An 18,533-nucleotide genomic window follows, 5' to 3' on the forward strand; every position below is an offset into this window, starting at 1 on the left:
GATGTGAGCGGGGAGGAGCGCTTGTCCTTCAACGTCGTCACACTAGTAGGAGCGTCGGTGAACTTTTTTTTTAACCGAAGAGATCAACTTGTCGACTTTGGTATCTCCGTATTCAATAGATGGCGCTGAATGTGGCTGACGGGACCTTTGTTTTTAATGTCGTGTTAGCGCCGCGTAGCAACTGCGGTTATGAGCAGCGCGTACATACGTGGACAGATGTAAGGAGGGGACAGAGAGGTTAGTATCCGTCCTGGGCCGACTTCGGGCGGAACTGTGCCGACGTTCATCTGGAAAGTCTGTCGGAAAACTTGGGAAACAACTCAGACGGCCCAGCCGGTGGTAGGATTCGAACCCGCCACCTTCCAGTCTTGGCTATCACCAACGAGCAGACGTCCACTTGGTCATGCTGGCCGTGGTGCGGACCAGAAGGAACACCGGCCTCGGTGGCTCAGTCGGTAGCGTGTTCGCCTTCTGATCCCGAGATCGCGGGTTCAAACCCGGCCGAGGGTGCCGTGTGGTGAGCTTTCATCGCACGTTAAAGAACCCTGAGGTGGGCAAAAGCAATCCACAGACCCACCGCTGTGGCGTCGCTCATGATCTCAGTTGTCTCGCGACGTAAACCCCCAATTATACAAAAAAAAAAGAAATATTATAATACACCAGAGGGGGCACCGCTACAAGACCAGTTTTGAACCTTTGTACTATATACCCACGTGGGTTTGTTGCTGCGCGCGCAGATGGGGTAGTTTTAGCTCTAAAGAGCCGCGAAGGGGAAGGTGTCCTTTCTCACTTGTCCCGCCATGCTATGCAGGGCATGCACAAGGTAGATCACTTGCGTTGTCTAAGTACCTTGGCAACGTGGTGCATGTATCCCGTAGTATCAGAGTTAAAAAAAAACAGGACTTTGCCGTCATGAACTCCAGATGGATAGAGAACTCTGTACGGCTATTTGCAATCCAGGGGACTGTGTCGTCGTAACTTTTGTACAGCGCGTTTCCCAAGGCATTGATTTATACCCCTGTCACACGGGCATTTTCGATCCTGCTCGACCGAACCTGCTTGAACCCAATGCAGATCGGATGGTGCTACACGGCCGCTTCCAAGCAGGATCAAACTTTGATCCTGCTTGACTCAAGACAGTTCCCATAACAGGATTGAGAATTTCAAGACGGCTCGACGGCCGCCATTTGCATCCTCGACCCCGGTGAACTGTCATAACTTAAGACGGACATGCGCGCGAAGCTACAAATGATGCTTACATCGGTATACGATAAATTACCACTAATATCGCTGTTATAGAGGAAACGCGAAATTAATGAGTTCCGTTTATTCATTTGCACAGGTCAACCATTTAATGCGCATTGAAAGTGGCCGTGTAGCAGCGTCAAAACTCGAGCCTGCTCGGGAAGTTCGATGCAGATCGGATTCGAGAAGGATCGAAATGCCCGTGTGACAGGGGTATTATACTTCAAAAACGCCCAGTCGATTCTATAGCACACTCGCAATTTCTCCCATAAGGCTAACAATAATTTAGGGCAATTTTCGTGCAAGGACATACGGGACATTGAAGCCGACATGGCCACTGACGCCAAAATAAACATTTACGGGCGCTATCAGGTCAATGTCCACTTGGATCCCCCATCACCCAATTCGTGCTCCTGTATCAAAACTTCACTATTCGCATTACAGGAGAAAAATATGCACTTGCCCAGTAATCTGGGGTCCGCTCTCGATATGCCGGAAGTCTGTTTCTCTCTTTTCTCTCTCTCTCTCCCTCCCTCTCTCTCTGAAAGCTCAGGTGCGGCATAGAGCCATTTATAGGGAGAGTTTGGCCATTCTCTGATCTTTTGCCGCCTCGTGGGTGGAGCCTATTTTGACGTCAGCGTCGTCGTTGCGCGACCCAAAAAGACTGAATCCAAGCAGAATCCGCTTATCAGCCACCTGATGCGCGCCATATTGATGCTGTCCGTCAGCTTTGTTGTCGCAATGAATGCAATCTACAGGAATAACTGGCTTATGACCGACGGCCGCTTCTGATAAGGGGGTTTTGTTGCCAAACTGAAAGAGTTCAAGGACGAAGGGCTTTCGAAGGACAATGTACGCACGTGTCTTCCCTCCTTGCATCGTAAACAACGATCAGCATCAATATGGCGTCGGCGACCGGCTGACAACGGGACAACAATAGAGCACGGCGAGGGAGGTGGCTTAGCCGTGACGTCGCATGACGCGCTTCAAGTTAGGCTCCTCCTAATGGCCAAACTCTCCCTATAAACGGTTCTGGTGCGGCATGGACACTAGCGCTCCACGGTCACCTCCTAAACGGATGAACGAATGCCGCGCCATCTGTACCCCTCATACAGCGTTGCAGTGCTACAGCTACCACATACCACTCAATTGTCACAACACTTTTTTTTTATCTATATACACGATTCACATTCATTCACACTACACCCCCTTTACTGACATTACTTGGCCCAGAAACAAAACAGCGCCCGTGTCACGATGTCCGATGAAAAACACAAACGGACGGTTCACCCGGAACTCTTTTCCGGACCTCAGCGACTTGGCCGCGATGGCGACGCCGCTGACCGCCGCCGCGCGAGCTCCTTTCTCGTCCAACTCCAGCACGGCCTGGTGCACGACCTCGTCCACCTTCAGGTCCCCACTGCCCATCCCCGAAAGATCGGCGGCGTCGCTAAACATGACCGTCATCCCCAGGGTGTCCAAGGGTTCTTTCATTTGCAGACGGTTCTCCAGCCTCAACTTGGGCATGAACACTTCGATCCTTTGTTCGCGCATCGAAGCGATCACCTGCCGTACCCTCTCGGCCGTCATGGATTGAATCAATTGTCCGAAGCTTCGGATGTTCTCCGGCAGGAACACGAACAGGCTGACACCACCTTTGCCGAGGTACGGTAGCTCGATGACGCCTGCCTTCATGTCGGGATCGTAAGCGTAGTTGAAATCCTCCGCCGCGAACATGGTAGGTACGAGACTCTTCGAGCCGTCCGCGTTTTGAAACGTCCTCATCGACGTCACATCGGGGTCGAACGGCACTTTCCAGAGACCCTTGAAGTACAGGGCGTTCAGCAGAAACAGTTTCGTCTGCGCCGGAAGGTATTCCAAGACCTTCTCGATCTTGCCCTTCGTTTTTTCCTTGGCCCAGTCGTTGACCAGCTCCACAGTCTTTGACGAGTCTTTCTGGAAGTCGACGGCTTCTACCGCGGCGTTAAACGCCCGCCTCATGTTCTTCCTGTAGGTCTCGTTCAGCGCGAAGTCGTGGGACACTAGCACGGCGCTCGCGGAGTCGATGACGTAAGGGCGGCTCCTCAGAAACGAAGATGGCGGCGAAAGTTCCAAGAGTAGGTCCGAGTAAGCCGTGAGGACGTCGCGAGCGGACAGATCATGACGCGCGTAGTTCAAGTGCTGCGCCATCTGGTGCGCCGTTGCACCTTTTGCCCCCATGTAGACCATGGAGAGAACGGCGGACAGACTCAGCGGAGAAAAGACGACGTTCTTCTCGCTGAATAACTGCAGAACCTGGAGTCCAAACAGGTTGCTGGACTCAACCAGGCTGTCCTGCTTAGACCCCTTTTTGAAAGGGTCTATCGCGGAGGCCGAGAGCACGCAGGTGAAGATGATGGCGAGGACTGAATGTTCCATGATTAAGGTTTGGTGAAGGTAAAGGCTTCAGGAGTGCTGGTTTGGCCGCATCTGTAACAAGATTTCGTTGTTGAAGCAAATTGCACAGGGCGTAATGATAGTAGTATGAGATGGGGGTAATTGAATTACGGGTACTGTTAGCCTGCGAAGTTACAGTTGCCCTTTTTGAAATGTAACTAGTTACAACTAACTTAGTTTCCTAGTTACATTTTTAAGAGAGAAAAAAACGCCGAATAACTGTAGCTTTGCAAATTGTTTTAGCACTTGTACTGTCCAAACATAGCTACATACTGTCTAACTACTAATAAACTTAAGATTTCCCGTGGAATTTAGTCAAAGGCTATCGAGGCACCGTGTGAATTCCTGTTTGCAGCAGAAACAGCTGAACATCTTGGAGCCTCAACAAAATGACGCCGCAGGGAGCTGGAGAATATTGCGATGCCTGAGTAATTTAGTCACAGCTATATTACACAGTTACTTTGTTTATTTATTTATTTATTTTTATTATCCCCAGGGCAGAAGCATTACAGAGGGGAGCAGGACATTTGAAAAGAGCACAAATACAACAGCGAACCAGTAACACAAATTATATACGAGTAACTGTTATTCAGCAACACAAAAAAATGTTCGAACAGTTGTTTTTTATAGTGTTGTATGTCGGTGATGGAAGAGCGAAGCTGGTTCCATTCAGTGGATGTTCGAGGCACAAGTGATTCCGCAAATGTGTATGTTAAGTAACGATTGATGCCGACTTTCTGATCGTTGTCTAAACTTGGTGGTGTGTAACTCGGACTAAGGATCAGTGACGTTATCTCAACGCAGGGTTATAATAATAATAAAACTTGTGAAATACACGGAGATGTCTCATTTTACGGTGCAGTGACAGTGGTGGCAGATTTATTTATTTATTTATTTATGAGAATACCTCACGTGCCCTCGGGGAGCGTTGAGTGAGGGGGGGGGGGGTTACATCAGCAAGTCAGAACAGAACAGAACAGATCAGAATCATCAGAACAGATCATCAGAACAGAAGCAATTGAACACTTTGCAAAAAAAAAACAAAACACTTATGTGAAAACGTTAAGAAAACATATGCGATGATAATGAAATTAGACACCAAAACTGGCAGCTAGCTGGCTGCGAAAAACTGAAAAGTCGGAGTTAGCTACGATATACTGGGGAAGGTCGTTCCAAGCACTGATGGTTTTGGGGAAGAAAGAAAATTGGAAATGAGATGTACGACATGGAATGTGGTCGATTTTATGGGCATGATCGATCCTAGAGGAGATGTAGTGGGCCATAGTGATGTACCCTGGACGGATGGTTGTGGTGTAGTAGAATTTGTGGAATAAACACAGACAAAAGTATTTCCTACGGTGTGCAAGAAGAGGAAGATTGATAGAGGCCTTTAAAGATGTAATACTGGACGGAAAAGAATAGTCTGATAAAATAAAGCGAGCTGCCCGATTCTGTAAGGATTCAAGAAGGTCCACAAGTGTTGACTGGTAAGGATCCCAGATACTACATGCATATTCCAACTTCGGCCTGGCTAGTGTTTTGTATGCAAGACGTTTCACTTCAGGTGGAGCAAGTTTAAGGTGGCGACGGATGAAACCAAGTTTGCGATTTGCATCGCGAACAATGGTATGAATATGATCTGACCAAGAGAGGTTTGAGGAGAAATGAAGCCCCAAGTACTTGTAAGTATGAGACTCACGGATGAAAAGATGAAGGTTAGTTTTCATTAAGGTGACGCTGGCGGTACGATTATGATTACCGAAGATGAAGCGTGCTGACCTATATCTACTTTAAACCGGAAGCGGTAACTACAGTCGACCCGCGTTTATCCGGACTTCATTTATCCGGATCCTGAGCTATCCGGACAAAAAAGCATGGGGAAGGATTTCTCCCCATGTTTTTCGGATTTCGCCCCAGGATTTCCCCAGGATTTCGCCCTCGTTTATCCGGACTCGGACGAGAATTCCATGCAGGGAACAGAAGTGACTAATACCCAACACCCGGCTTCAGTTATCCGGTCACTGTCCAGGAATGACACCTGGCCCACACCTAGTCAAGTGAGGTCGAGAACCCTGGTCGTGGCCTTCTTTTTACTGGCACAAAGACAGTGTTGCTAGGAAGAATTTTCTCCCTTTCCTACTTTGCAGGTTACACAAAAGTAATCCACTGAGCAGTCTGGTCATTTCAGACTGGGAAGGTCCGCAACGAGGACCCCTGCGCTGCAATCACAGATGACGACATCGTCAGTGTCGTCGCTTGCGATAGTATTTTTTGAGCAACAGAACAATATTTCGCAAGTCAATGCCATTCGCAAAGGTTGCCATTCGCTGCCACAGGTCAGTTGCCAGGCTCTGAATTGCCTCATCTACTACTACTACGAAACAAAGCTAGCCCTCGCAGTACAGCCCGAAACAGTAAGCAAGAAACAAGACCAACCATTTTGTAGCGAACATGACTGCTCGGGAACTTGCAAAAAAAAAAAAAAAAAAAAAAGAAGTTGCCCCGAAAAGAGCACAAGAATGATTTGATGGCGAATTCGGGTGGTGATTTCGTAGCAACTTTCTTTGTCGGATCCCAAGCAGTCACGTTCGCTTGGTCAAAGCGAAGCAATCTCGCATGTTCGCGTGGCGCTTTCCGAGCGCCCGGAATTTGCTAAGTAGCACTTTTCGTTTTCGCCCCTTCTCAAAACGACTGAGCAGCGCGTTGCCCAACTACTTCCGGTGTCGTCACATCCGCACTGGAACGGTGGCGCGTGCCCTCATTGGCCCGCACGTTGAAGTTCACGTGGCTTAGCAGACAACGGAACCCGAAGACGGGCGACCGCGATGCCCCTAGCGTCATCCAAGCAACCAAAACCTCTAGATTCGTGGCACTCATGTTCGGGTGGCAACGGTCACGTGATGCCAGCTCGGCCTCCGACCTAGCAATTTGCGCTAAGTCGTGTTGCCAGGAAATGACCACCCGAATTCGCCATAAGATAAGCGGTGAGTAAACACCACGTGGGTGTACCGGCATTATCTCTCATTTCTACGCCGACCTTACATCTTTTGCTGTTCCTTTTAGGTCACATTGAAGATGCCTTGTTACCCTTGGCAATAAGGAGAATATTTGTTCTTCAACACTCATGATCTGGTAGACCTAGAGTCACTAAATAAGCTTCGCTTCAGAGTATCGACACTGATGTCTCCAAGGGAGAGCATGAGCGCCATCTTGTTTCCGCACCATACCGGTACCATCCCCAGTTGAGGATCAAAGACGGCTAACATAATGCTGTCTGTGGGATAGAGAAACGTATTTGATTGTTGTGCGATAATCCATGTATTGTCTACCAGAGCGTCCCGAAGATGTCAAGGTGAGCTCGAGGCCGTCAACTGCTGCTTGTAAACGAAAGGAACATTTCACCCGCACACGATAGATGGCATGGCGGGCTAACGTGCGCCAGAGCCATTTATAGAGAGAGTTTGGCCATTAGGAGGAGCCTAACTTAAAGCGCGTCATCCGACGTCACGGCTAAACGACCTCCCTCGTCGTGCTCCATTGTTATCCAGTCGTCAATCGGTCGCCGACGCCATATTGATGCTGATCATTGTTTACATTCCAAAGAGAGAATACACGTGCGTACCTCTTGCTTGGAAAGCTTTTCGTCCTTGAACCCTTTCAGTTCGGACACAAAGCCCCCCTTATCACTGGCGCGAGTGGGTCATAAGCCGGTTATTCCTGTAGATTACATTCAACGCGACCACGAAGCTGTCGACCAGCTGGCAGACAGCATCAATATGGCGCGGACTAGATGGCTGATAAGGGGATTCCGCTCGGATTCAAGCTTTTTGGGCGGCGCAACGACGACTCTGACGTCAAAATAAGCTCCTCCCATAAGGCGGCAAAAGATCAAAGAATGGCCAAACTCTCCCTATAAATGGCTCTGACGTGCGCAGCGCGCGTGGGTAGCGTGGCGCGGAAACAAGATGGCGCATGCTCGCTCTTGGAACTGAGTGTCGATACTCTGAAGCGAAGCTTATTTAGGGACTCTAGGTAGACTAAGCCTCCGAATGGTGAGTGCATTTTTAATTCTTAGACAACGGTTTGGGCATTTCCCATTCGGCTCTGCAAGCACGGGGCCTGGGTTAAGGGTTTGTCAGCGAAACATTAACGTTCTTGAAGGGTATAAAGTTACTTCGCTGTGGCTAAGTTAGACAGATAAAGATGGCAAGCTTCAAGAGGAGCTACACGCATTTGTCTTCGAGTCGGCCTAGTAGCAAGCATTCAACACGTCCTCATCGACTGCCCTGAATACAGTTCGGAGAGAGCACTGCCCCAGTTCAGAGGTGGGCAAAACTCCTCACGGTCTTTGCCCTCACCTCGATTTTCCTGGACGGAGCTTTGTCCTCACCTCACCTCAACTACTTTTCGGAGTAGTTCCCTTACCTCACCTCACATAGTTTTTCAGAAAATTTTCCTCGCCTCACCTCACCTCAAAACCCCCATTATCAGAAAATTTTCCTCACCTCACCCTTTCCTGAAAAAATCTTTCCTCACCTCACCTCACCTCAAAACCTTTTCAGAGAATTTCCCTCACCTCACCTCAGCCTTGCATAAAAAAATTCCCTCACCTCACCTCAAATTCCGTGAGGTGAGGGGGTTCAAGGCGCCCTCACCTCACTTGCAGTTAGGAGGGTGCCCCTCCCTGCTCAAGGTCGACGCTTCTCACTTTTTTAAAATGACGAAAGTACGCAGCGTAAAGCAAGTATCGAGACTAAAGCATCAGGTCCTGACTCTCTGCTTCAGCGGTAGATCGTGACTGTAGGTGTTTGTGGCGCAAGCGCAACAGAGGCCAGAAAGCGCCACGACTGCGGTGAGCACCTGATGAATGGCGATGATAGCTAAAATTATTTACGGATCATGTCCTACGCATTATATCATGGCCGCTCGCCATCAGCTAGTGGGATGGCAGGTGCATTGCTAATTGTCTCGTTCACCGCCTTCGCATGGCATCCGATAGGTTGAGCGCTACAGTGGTGGTCGAATCGAAGCGCAGCTTTGTGAATCATAATCGTATGAGTGTTACGTCATCAGTGCACCCAATGTCGTGCCCATATTGCCCCCTACTTTTTGTGGGATGTGCAGCCAGAGTCTAGACCCATCGTCAGGACTCAGGACCAGCCAATAAGCAGCGATTATTGATAGTGAAGTGCAACGACTCGCGTCGTTTGGTTTACAACAATCACTGAAAAAACAAATAAAGTAATAAAGTAAAGAAAACAGCCCTAACAACTACCTTTTGCCAACCTGCCTCATATCACCTAAAAATTTTCGGACAAATTTTCCCTTTTCTTCTCTCGGCACACGAAAAAAGTCCTCACCTCACATGAAAAAGGAATCCTCACCTCAGAAAATTTTAACAAAATTTCCCTCACCTCACCTCAAGAATTTTTCAGAAAATATATCTCATCCTGCCTCACCTCCAGCCTTCCTGGTGAAAAAATTTCCTCATCTCACCTCAAAAAGTTTTTCAGAAAATTTTCACCCTCAAAATTATTTCAAAAATTTACCTCACCTCACCTCAGTCTTTCCCAAGGAAAATTTCCCTCACCTCACCTCACCTCAGCGTCTTCTAGGAAGATTTTTCCTCACCTCACCTCACCTCAACCATTGCTCCAAAAGATGCTCCTCACCTCACCTCACCTCAAATTCCGTGATGGTCCCAACTCCCACCTCTGGTCCCAACTGACCCGTATCAACAACAAACCGCTCAGCCTTACAGCAATCTTGGGTCCCTGTTCTAACCCTGTGCAGCACCGTCAATGCCTGCACTTATTATATGTGTTCCTGACGTCTTCTAACCTGCTTGAACTCCTGTGACCTCAGAGCTGTTGCCATGAATGCGGAGATGTGATCTTCACAGCATTTCATCTCAAGTGGCCGACCGGATGAAGTACTATACACTGTAAACTTTTTCACACCTTTAAAGGTGTGCGCTATGCACATTCAACCTGGTTGCGTAACATTGCATCTCCAGGATGATATTTTACAAAATTTGGAAAGCATTACTAAAGATCAAGTGTCAGTGCAAATCTTGCTTTCATTAGGTCTTGGATATCGTAGGTACGAGCTAATGCATATATGCATCGCTATCGATAATCGAGCACGCGCAAGTGTCTACAATACTGTTGAACAATGTTGAGATGTTGCAAGACTGAATTTTTTGGAGGACAGACAACACTCTAGTAAAGAAAATTTGTGCGAAACCGTGCTCCATTATGATGTTACCAAAATTACACCTAAAAAGGCGTGCGCCATGCACGTTATTTACACCTTTAAAGGTGTGAAAAGATTTAGAGTGTACCCTACTATGCCTCTGAACCACTATGCCTTATCTTTTTCATCGTCATCCAACTCATATAGTAACCCACATGCACTGAGGTATGGTACCGCAAGTGTTGCGGTGAATCACCTCATTCCATAATCATCCATGTAGTTGTTGTTATTGTCTTCGAGTTTGTCTTCGAGAGAAATTCGTCACTGAGCGGCTGATGCAGTTGGGCTCTGACGAACGGAATATTGTTCTTGCTTGAACTGAAGAGAAGCCCCGCGCATAACCTATGCATAGCTGCATGCTGGTTATGGCATGGTCGCTATAATAATGAACGTTGTGCATTTTTCCATACGTCAGTGTACGATGAAATTAAAGAGAGCAAACAAACATCCTAATCTTTCATTCCTTCCCCCACTCAGCACCCCTCTCCCCGAAGCAACGAGAGAAAGAGGACGTTGTCCCTCTCTTCAAAGTTTACACACGGGGGCGAGTAAATCTGGAGGTGGTTTCTTTAAAACGTAATGTAGTGTTCGATTTGGGAGTAGTGGTTAAAAGAGTGTTGCTTAATAGCAGCGATGTCCAGTAGTTAATTACATGTAGTTAAACTACTAGTTAAACTACCTGATTGTAGTTAAAAAGCAGTTATCAACTACTTGCAAAACTGTAGTGGCAACTACTAGTTAAACTACTATTTTAAGTAGTTAACTACAGTAGTCAGGTTACTGAAGGCGCCAACTACTTCCGATTTTGCCGCAAGCGCTACGGTACGATTGTGCTTCCGACTTTTACCTCGAGCTACTTGTTTGATAAGAACGGAAGTGCAGAGCAATTGTGTCGTGCATGTGTACTAAATCTTCACTTTTAATGCTCGTCTAGTGAAGCCTCATTTCCTGTGAAATAATTCTGCAACCTAGTTTATCGCTTAGGCACAGAAAGAATCCCGAAAGAATGTATTTGACGATCGTAGCAAGGACTTGAGCCAAAGTTTATTATTGCTCGTGATTCATACTTAGGTGCCCAAGAACACTACAAGGGATTGGTGTTGATGGACAACGTTAAGTAGTTATAGATGTAGTTAAACGACATTGCAGTAGTTAAAAAAGTAGTTTTAAATACCTCCCCTGAAAAGTAGTTGAACTACTAGTTAAACTACTCAATCACAAAGTAGTTAGTAGTTATAGTTAAACTACTGTAGAAGTAGTTAGTGGCGATCACTGTTTAATAGTACGCGGCCAAGCTCGGTCTGATGCCGTGCGACGTCGAAGATAACAACAAATAAATTAATTATAATGAATGGAAAAATTCGCCACATAAGGACACTCCTCGAATACATAGCACTTCGCCGCTATTGGATCCCTGATACCAAAAAGTGAATAGTACTACATTTATTGAAGATCTATTATGCCTTTTCTTATTTGAGACAAAATGGATGGCCCTTTCCTCTTGTTTCCTATTCCAGTAACACGCGAACGTTTTCTCCTTTCACTTAATTGCAATTCCTAGCAACCGTGACTCCACGTAATGGGAATGATTAATAAAACCTTCACTCAGTACCTCTCCCCCATACCTGCCTCTCACCCGTAATACACGTGTTCGGAAAACAGAAGTCGCTGTTCTCAGCGTGAACAGAACTAATATGTCTCGAGTTACAAGTAAAGAGAAAACGGTTGAGAGCATTAAACTGTTTAATTTACGGGAAAACGAGACTGACGAGGACCTGTTACAAATAGTCATTATCAGTTATCAGTTATCGCCGGCAACTTGCACATTGTTTTTTTCACGTTCTACGATGTCTTGAGTTAAAAGATTTCACCACAGAGCTAGTGGAAGAAAAAGCGAAAACATTACTCACAGAGCCAAATGTTCCGTCCCGTGTTATGTTGAGCATTCACACGGTGCGCAATATCGGGCGTGACGTACTGCGCATTTAAGCAGACGACACTTAGCAGACGACACCGTCAGCGTGTTTTCCTGTCGTCTGCTACGGAATATCTTGTGGCTGTGTATAGCAGGATATTCCCCACGGTTAGCAGTGTACGTGACAGCAGAAAGCTATGACGCTTTTCGCATCTTCCGCTTCTGTCGCTCGTGCGAATACACGCGAAGGGTAACGAAAGATTCGCGGTGACCAGCGGCATGGCCGAGTGGGCTAAGGCGTCCGCTCGTTGGTGGTAACCAAGGTCGTGCTGTAGACTGGAAGGTGGTGGGTTCGAATCCTACCGCCGGCTGTGCTGTCTGAGGTTTTCCCTGGGTTTTCCGAAGACTTTCCAGACGAATGTCGGCACAGTTCCCCCTGAAGTCGGCCCAGGACGCATACTAATCCCCCTGTCCCCCACTCCTTCCTGCTGTCCTCTCTAAGTCTGTCCACATCTGTACGTCGCTCATAGCCACAGTTGCTTCGCGGCGCTAACACGCAATCAAAAAAAAAAAAAAAAAAAAAAAAAGATTCGCGGTGAAAACATTCATCCTGGCAACCATCATCCAGGCATCGTCGCAAATGCCTTCTGCTTAAAAGAACACGAAGCGATTGCACGTACCTGCACGGAGCGCAACACACCTGCGCGGCGTTGCCGAGAGAAGAAGATCGAAACGATTAGTAATCAAACGCAAAACCCCGCGAGCAATTCCTCCCCGCCACACACGAAGAACTGGTCCCAGGGAGGCTCACGTCAACGCAGAAGAGCACCTGTACGTGAAGGCGGTCCTTATAGGAGAGAGTGGCGACATTTCTGTCAACATGGGCTACCGAAGGGGAAAGCAGCGTGTGCGAGGTCTGTCAGGCCAAGGCCTCCGGGAAATTACCTACTACTCCACTCGCTTCGTGGAGGAAAAAACTGCATTGAATAGCGGATGAGAACAGGAAGCTAAATATGCCTCTCCTCGTGAATGTTTCGCCAAAAAGTAATTGCTGCTTTCTTTGTACGTACGATTGGGGGCGGGGGGGGGGGGGGAGTAGGCACGTGGGAAGAGGAGAGGCGACTTTTTGCTCAGTCCCATCTCACGTGCTCTTAAATAAAGTTATCAATAACGCAGAAAGCGTCAACTCGGAATGTTTCTGTCGTGGCCCTGCGGAAAATGTTCTGCTCCATGCCGCGACCACAACCCACCAGAAGTTCGGCCGCGGCGAAGAACTGTCTGGCACAGACTAACAGACTGATGAAGACGCAGCTGCAATAAAGATTATGTTTCACGTGAACGTGCCAGGAAATGACGATGTGTAGTAACTATTTTTTTTTTTTTTTCAGCTGCTTTAAGGCTATCGACGGCAAACACTTCCCATCTTTTTCTCACGGGCGTCCCTCAGGGTGTCCCTGTCTGGCACCACTTCTGTTTCCCACATACGCCGATATGCGGATGACATTTCACTGTTCCTTGCATCCAGCTACACCGAAATTCATCTGTTTCCGTAGTCCGTTGAAACACATATAGTGTACGAGGTCCCGTTGAATCGTTGCTATCTACCTTTGCCATATGTACCATCAGTAAGAGTATTTCTGCGTGAACTTTATTTGTACAGCTCGCACCGGTGTTAATTTGAACGCCATTCCAGCACGCGAACCCCGGCGGTGCTTAGTGGAACTAACGGCGGATGGTGTTTTGGTCAGGGATCGGAACCGGTATTTTTTTCGGTCCGGTTCTGGTTCGGGTTCAGGCATATTGGTTCGGTTCGGGTTTAGCTCCGCTGAACCGAAATTATCAGCTTGAACCGGTTCAGGTATATCGGTTCGGTTCGGGTTCGGCTCAGGGAGAACCCCCCACCCCCGCACATACACAGACAAAAAATATCTGTCAGCGGTCGGGGCATTTACAGGGATTGGAACAGTTACTTTTTTCGGCCTCGGTTTAACCGGTCCACGGGCAATAATTTTGCTACATGCAAGCAAGCTTACGCTCACCGTACACGCTTGTAAGAGAAAGGTGTGAGATAACCGTTTCAGGTGAGCAAAAAAAAGGTCGGTCGGTAGTACAATGAATTCACCTCTGAACCGATTCCCGAACCGGTAACCGTATCAATTTTTTTCGGTTCAGTTCCGGTTCGGCTCAGGACAAGCAAAAAAATTGTTCGGGTTCGGTTCGGTTCGGGTTCGTCAGAAAATAACGGTTTTTTTCGGTTTTCGGTTCGGGTTCAGTTCCGGTTCCGATCCCTGGTTTTGGTCATCTACAGGGAAACGTTCAGACGCCAGAAAATATCAACGCCATATATTATATACGGCGTTTATATTTTCTGGCGCCTGAACGTTTCGTGCTGGTCTTCCACGGTGCAGCTATAAAGCAAAGGGGACTGCAAAGGGGACTGTCCTATATACCCTATATACGGTATATAGGACTGCTCCCATATGTCCAGTCCAAAAACGTGCTTCAGCTTTGGTATTGTCTCATACAACCGCGAGGTGTCCGTTCAGGAGCTCAATGAATGCGACTGGACGAGGACATCTCTCAAAATGTTCATGCTAGCGCTGTTCTGTGCACAAGTGGCGAAGCATATACTTTGATATCGAAGTGAGATGAAAGTAAATTGTATTCCAAGCGTTTTGTAGATCGCGTAACAACAACAACAGATAAATTACTGATGATGAATGGCGAAATTCGCCATTTGAGGTGCTGCCCTCTACCTCAAGGCACAACGGACAGAATGGAATAAGATTCGGAACAGTTGCCTTTTTGACTACAATTAAAAGCCCCCTTTTTTTTCTCTTTCTCTCTTCCTCTCATCCTGCAGCATAGCGTATCTGATGCCAAAACATAAGGACGGGCTTGGTTTCAGAGGTCGATAGAGGAAGATTGGTAGCAATGCGAGCCAAGATATATGAGAAGTCGAGTTTCCTTTTACCCTTCCATTGACACGTGCCAATTTTTTATTTATTTATTTTTTTAATGCAGAACTTTTCAAAGTAAAATGTGCCTTTTTACTTCACTTCACTGAGAGTGCTACTTTACGATACCGAATAAGAAATTGATATTTCCAAGGAAACAGAGGCATTAATTTGTACCCGCCAATAGGGTTGCTCAGAGCTTCCGGGTCCCAGGAAGTAATGGCACACTTTTTTGCGTTGAAACAAAAGGGGCGTAGAAGTCAGCCGACCTGGAATGATCGTTACTGACGCGCATCCCGAGTTGCCAACGCCTATTACGTATAGAAAGCTTCACAACTCCGGGCGGCAAAAACGCTTTTACGACTCATAAAGAAGACACGACTGCCCTCAAAAACGCCTCTGCGTCACCGTTGACGCCCGTTTTGACGCGAGCTGTGGCAACCATGGAACGGAACCGGTATTCTTTTTTTTTTTTTCCGATTCGGGTTCAGGCATATTGGTTCGCTGAACCGAAATTATCAGCTTGAGCCGGTTCAGGTATATCGGTTCGGGTTTTCGGCTCAGGGACAACACTCCCCACCCCCTCCCGCACATACGCTGACGAAAAAAATCAGTCAGCGGTCGGGATGTTTACAGGGATTGGAACCGTTAGTTTTTTCGGTCCCGGTTTAACCGGTTCGTGGGCAGTAATTTTATTACATGAAAGCGAGCTTACGCTCACCGTACACGGTTGTAAGAGAAAATGTGTGAGGTAACCGTTCTAGGAGAGTCCAAAAAAGGTCGGTCAGTAGTACAAATATTTCAACTCTGAACCGATACCCGATTTTGTTTTTGTTTTTTCAGATCCGGTTCGGTTCAGGACAAGCAAAAAATTGTTCGGGTTCGGTTCGGGTTCGTCAGAAAATAACGTTTTTTTTTCGGATTTTGGGTTCGGGTTCATTTCCGGTTCCGATCCCGGGTGGCGACACCATCTAGATAGAGAAAGTCTGCGCATCGCCTCCTCTCTCTCTCCTTCACCATACGTCATAGATACGTCATACGAACATATATAGTCAGAATTCGTCTGCTACTGCGATTCGTCTGCTACCGTTCCGCGAATTCGAGAACCCGCAAATGATTGCAGCTCACCTGGAACCTGCAGACCTAAATATTTAGACAAAAAAAGTGCGAGACGCCTTCCAGAAAATCACTTTTCAGAAAGATTGAGACCGTTTTGCTCTTTATTTCCGAGTTTTTCCCATTTAGCACGCGGGGACGTTCATTCACAACTCGCAGACGACGGCGGTTCTTCTGCATGGCCACGACCGCCGAAAGCACGTTTGTGATTGGCTACGGCTGTTGAAAACACGATCCCCATTGGTTGACTCTTAATTGTTACGTCACGCCGACGAGCGCGCGGGCTTTCTGTATCTAGGTGGTGTTGCGGCAGTGGCTCGAATCAGCGTCCCATCCACACAAGCAGCTCAACGTCACCATATCTAACACGGAACTCTTTTGCCGCTAGGAGGAGCTCAACAACACTAATTTATGCACACTACACACAGCGCAGAAAGACTCCTCAATTTTTGTGTACGTTGGTATAGGTTACGTTTGTTGCTGGCGATGACGATGATTCCGTGTTAGCAACGCGAAGCAACTGCTGCTATGAGCGGAGTACAGACATGGACAGATGATGGAAAGGGGAGAGGAGGATGGAATGGGAGGCACGGTTTGCGTCCGAGGCCGACTTCATGGGCAACTGTGACGTAATCTTGGGTAGTAATTGAGTTACAAGTAACTTGTAACTTGCGGTAACTGGTTACTTTTCTACAGAAGTAACTAACTATACTTACCAATTTTGGTTATAAAGTAACGGCATAAAGTAACTAGAGCTTACCTCAGTTGCTCGGGTATTAGAATATTTTTTTCACGCGTCAGCTTCCTAGAGCCGGTATGTCGACACTTCAAATACCCTGCCGTTTTGTTTTGTTTTTTTTCGTAGAAACATCACGAAGTTTTGTCATCTCATACATAGCAAGGATGGTCTTAATGTAGCGGGAGACCCCCACTGCGCCGTTAGAACTCGCGGGAAATTCCCTGTTTATACCACGATTATACGTAACTGTGCGCGGACAGTACAACAAAGTTTGTGAGGCTTTTTTCTCTCTCTCTCTCTCTTTAAAGGTAACCGTAAAGTAACTATGCTACTTGAATGGCAGTAACTATAGCTAGTTACATTTCAGAAAGGGTAACTGTAACCGTAACTCTAACTCAGCTACTGTTTTTTTTTTGCAAGTTAAGTGTAACTAAAAACACCCCGAGTGCTCGGAACAAGCATTTTATTTGAAGAGTCCCACACCGGCAGCACAACGGGTTAAAAACAATATTAAAATTGACGTTTCGAGGCCAATATACGGGCCTCATCCTCAGAATGAGGTTCCCCGGCATCCGCTTTTCACTTAAATAGTGGTGCATTATCTATCCGGTAGGGGGCCCGGATGTTTGTTCATGTTGGGGGGTTAGAAGGAACCTCGGGCCCCCTACCGGATAGATAATGTACCGCTATTTAAGTGAAAAGCGGACGCCGGGAAACCTCATTCTGAGGATGAGACCCGTATATAGGCCTCGAAACGTCAATTTTAATATTGTTTTTTAACCTGTCGTGCTGTCGGTGTGGGACTCTTCAAATAAAATGTTAAGTGTCAACTTCGTTACTTTTTTTCTGGTGGTGGTGGTGGTGGTGGTGAAAGGGCTTGCCGTTGTCGGCCTCACGTATGTGGGCAACGTCACGACTAACGCCCTGGGGAAATGTGCGTCCTGGGCCGACTTCTAGGGGAACTGTGCCGACATATGTCTGAAAGCGTCTGAGGAAAACCCAGGAAAAACCCCAGACAGCACAGCCGGCACCGGGATTCGAACCCGGGTACCTCCCAGTCTCGACTAACATTTTCTGACTAACATTAGTCATAACTGATAAACCAATCAGACAGCCTCGTGCTCTCTCTCGATCGCAATCTGGGCATCATCAATTTCCTCTAATTACTTTCGGGCTCTCCCAAGCTTCTCCGAAATGTAATGAGTCAACGCTTACTTTATTGCGCTGTGGTATTCGCGAAAACTGATTTCCGCTTACGTTTATTGCGTCTTGTTTCGTGTTTCTGACGCCACTAGCGCGGTTTCGGGAGCACGTATTACTCTGCATCGGAGAGTGTTCTGCACGGAAGCGTGTCAAGGAAACGATTACCGCACACTGTCTTCCACTTTACATGCGCGCTTACTGAGGTTAGAGGGGATTCGAACCAGAACGCGTGGACACCGTTGGTGTCGTGGTACAAGATGCTCATGTAGTTCGACCCCCACGTTCGATGTGATGTGATTACGTGATTACCCTGACTACCCTCAGGTAGACAACAATTGATCTTCCCCGTATTTTACCTCCACTGCTTTAAAAACTGTATAATATACAGTGTTGTAAATCTACATGTAAATAATATACGGGGTGCTTTCTTTAGCTGCACCGTATTTCTAAAAAAAAGAAAGCTATGAGGGCAGCACCATGGATACTGTTCTTGTAGGTGGGGGTTATCACGTTTGAAACTTTTAGAAATAACTTCAAAAATAAATGCGTAATACCAGCGGCATGGCCGAGTGGGCTAAGGCGTCCGCTCGTTGGTGGTAACCAAGGTCGTGCTGAAGACTGGGAAGTGGTGGGTTCGAATCCTACCGCCGGCTGTGCTGTCTGAGGT

General features: G+C 47.3%; 1 protein-coding gene across 2 annotated transcripts; it reads right to left on the bottom strand.

The window, feature by feature from the left end:
* Positions 1-2,392: 2,392 nt before the first annotated feature.
* On the bottom strand, positions 2,393-12,686 carry LOC135384233 (intracellular coagulation inhibitor 2-like). Of its 2 annotated transcripts, none has more exons than XM_064613444.1 (2): positions 12,532-12,686; positions 2,393-3,714 (listed from the first exon to the last, which is right to left on the bottom strand). In XM_064613444.1, exon 2 carries the CDS (start codon positions 3,661-3,663, stop codon positions 2,446-2,448), a length of 1,218 nt encoding a protein of 405 aa, XP_064469514.1. In that variant the 5' UTR covers positions 3,664-3,714; positions 12,532-12,686; the 3' UTR covers positions 2,393-2,445. The 2 variants fall into 2 exon arrangements, with proteins under 2 accessions (XP_064469514.1, XP_064469515.1); XM_064613445.1 differs by lacking the exon at positions 12,532-12,686 and adding an exon at positions 11,847-12,406.
* Between the last annotated feature and the right edge of the window lie 5,847 nt (positions 12,687-18,533).

This window comes from Ornithodoros turicata, chromosome 2 (genome assembly GCF_037126465.1).
Source record: "Ornithodoros turicata isolate Travis chromosome 2, ASM3712646v1, whole genome shotgun sequence".
Lineage (NCBI taxonomy): Eukaryota > Metazoa > Arthropoda > Arachnida > Ixodida > Argasidae > Ornithodoros > Ornithodoros turicata.

Coding starts and splice junctions, on each gene's coding strand:
- LOC135384233 (XM_064613444.1), bottom strand. CDS start 3,663: ATGGAACATTCAGTCCTCGCCATCATCTTCACCTGCGTGCTCTCGGCC.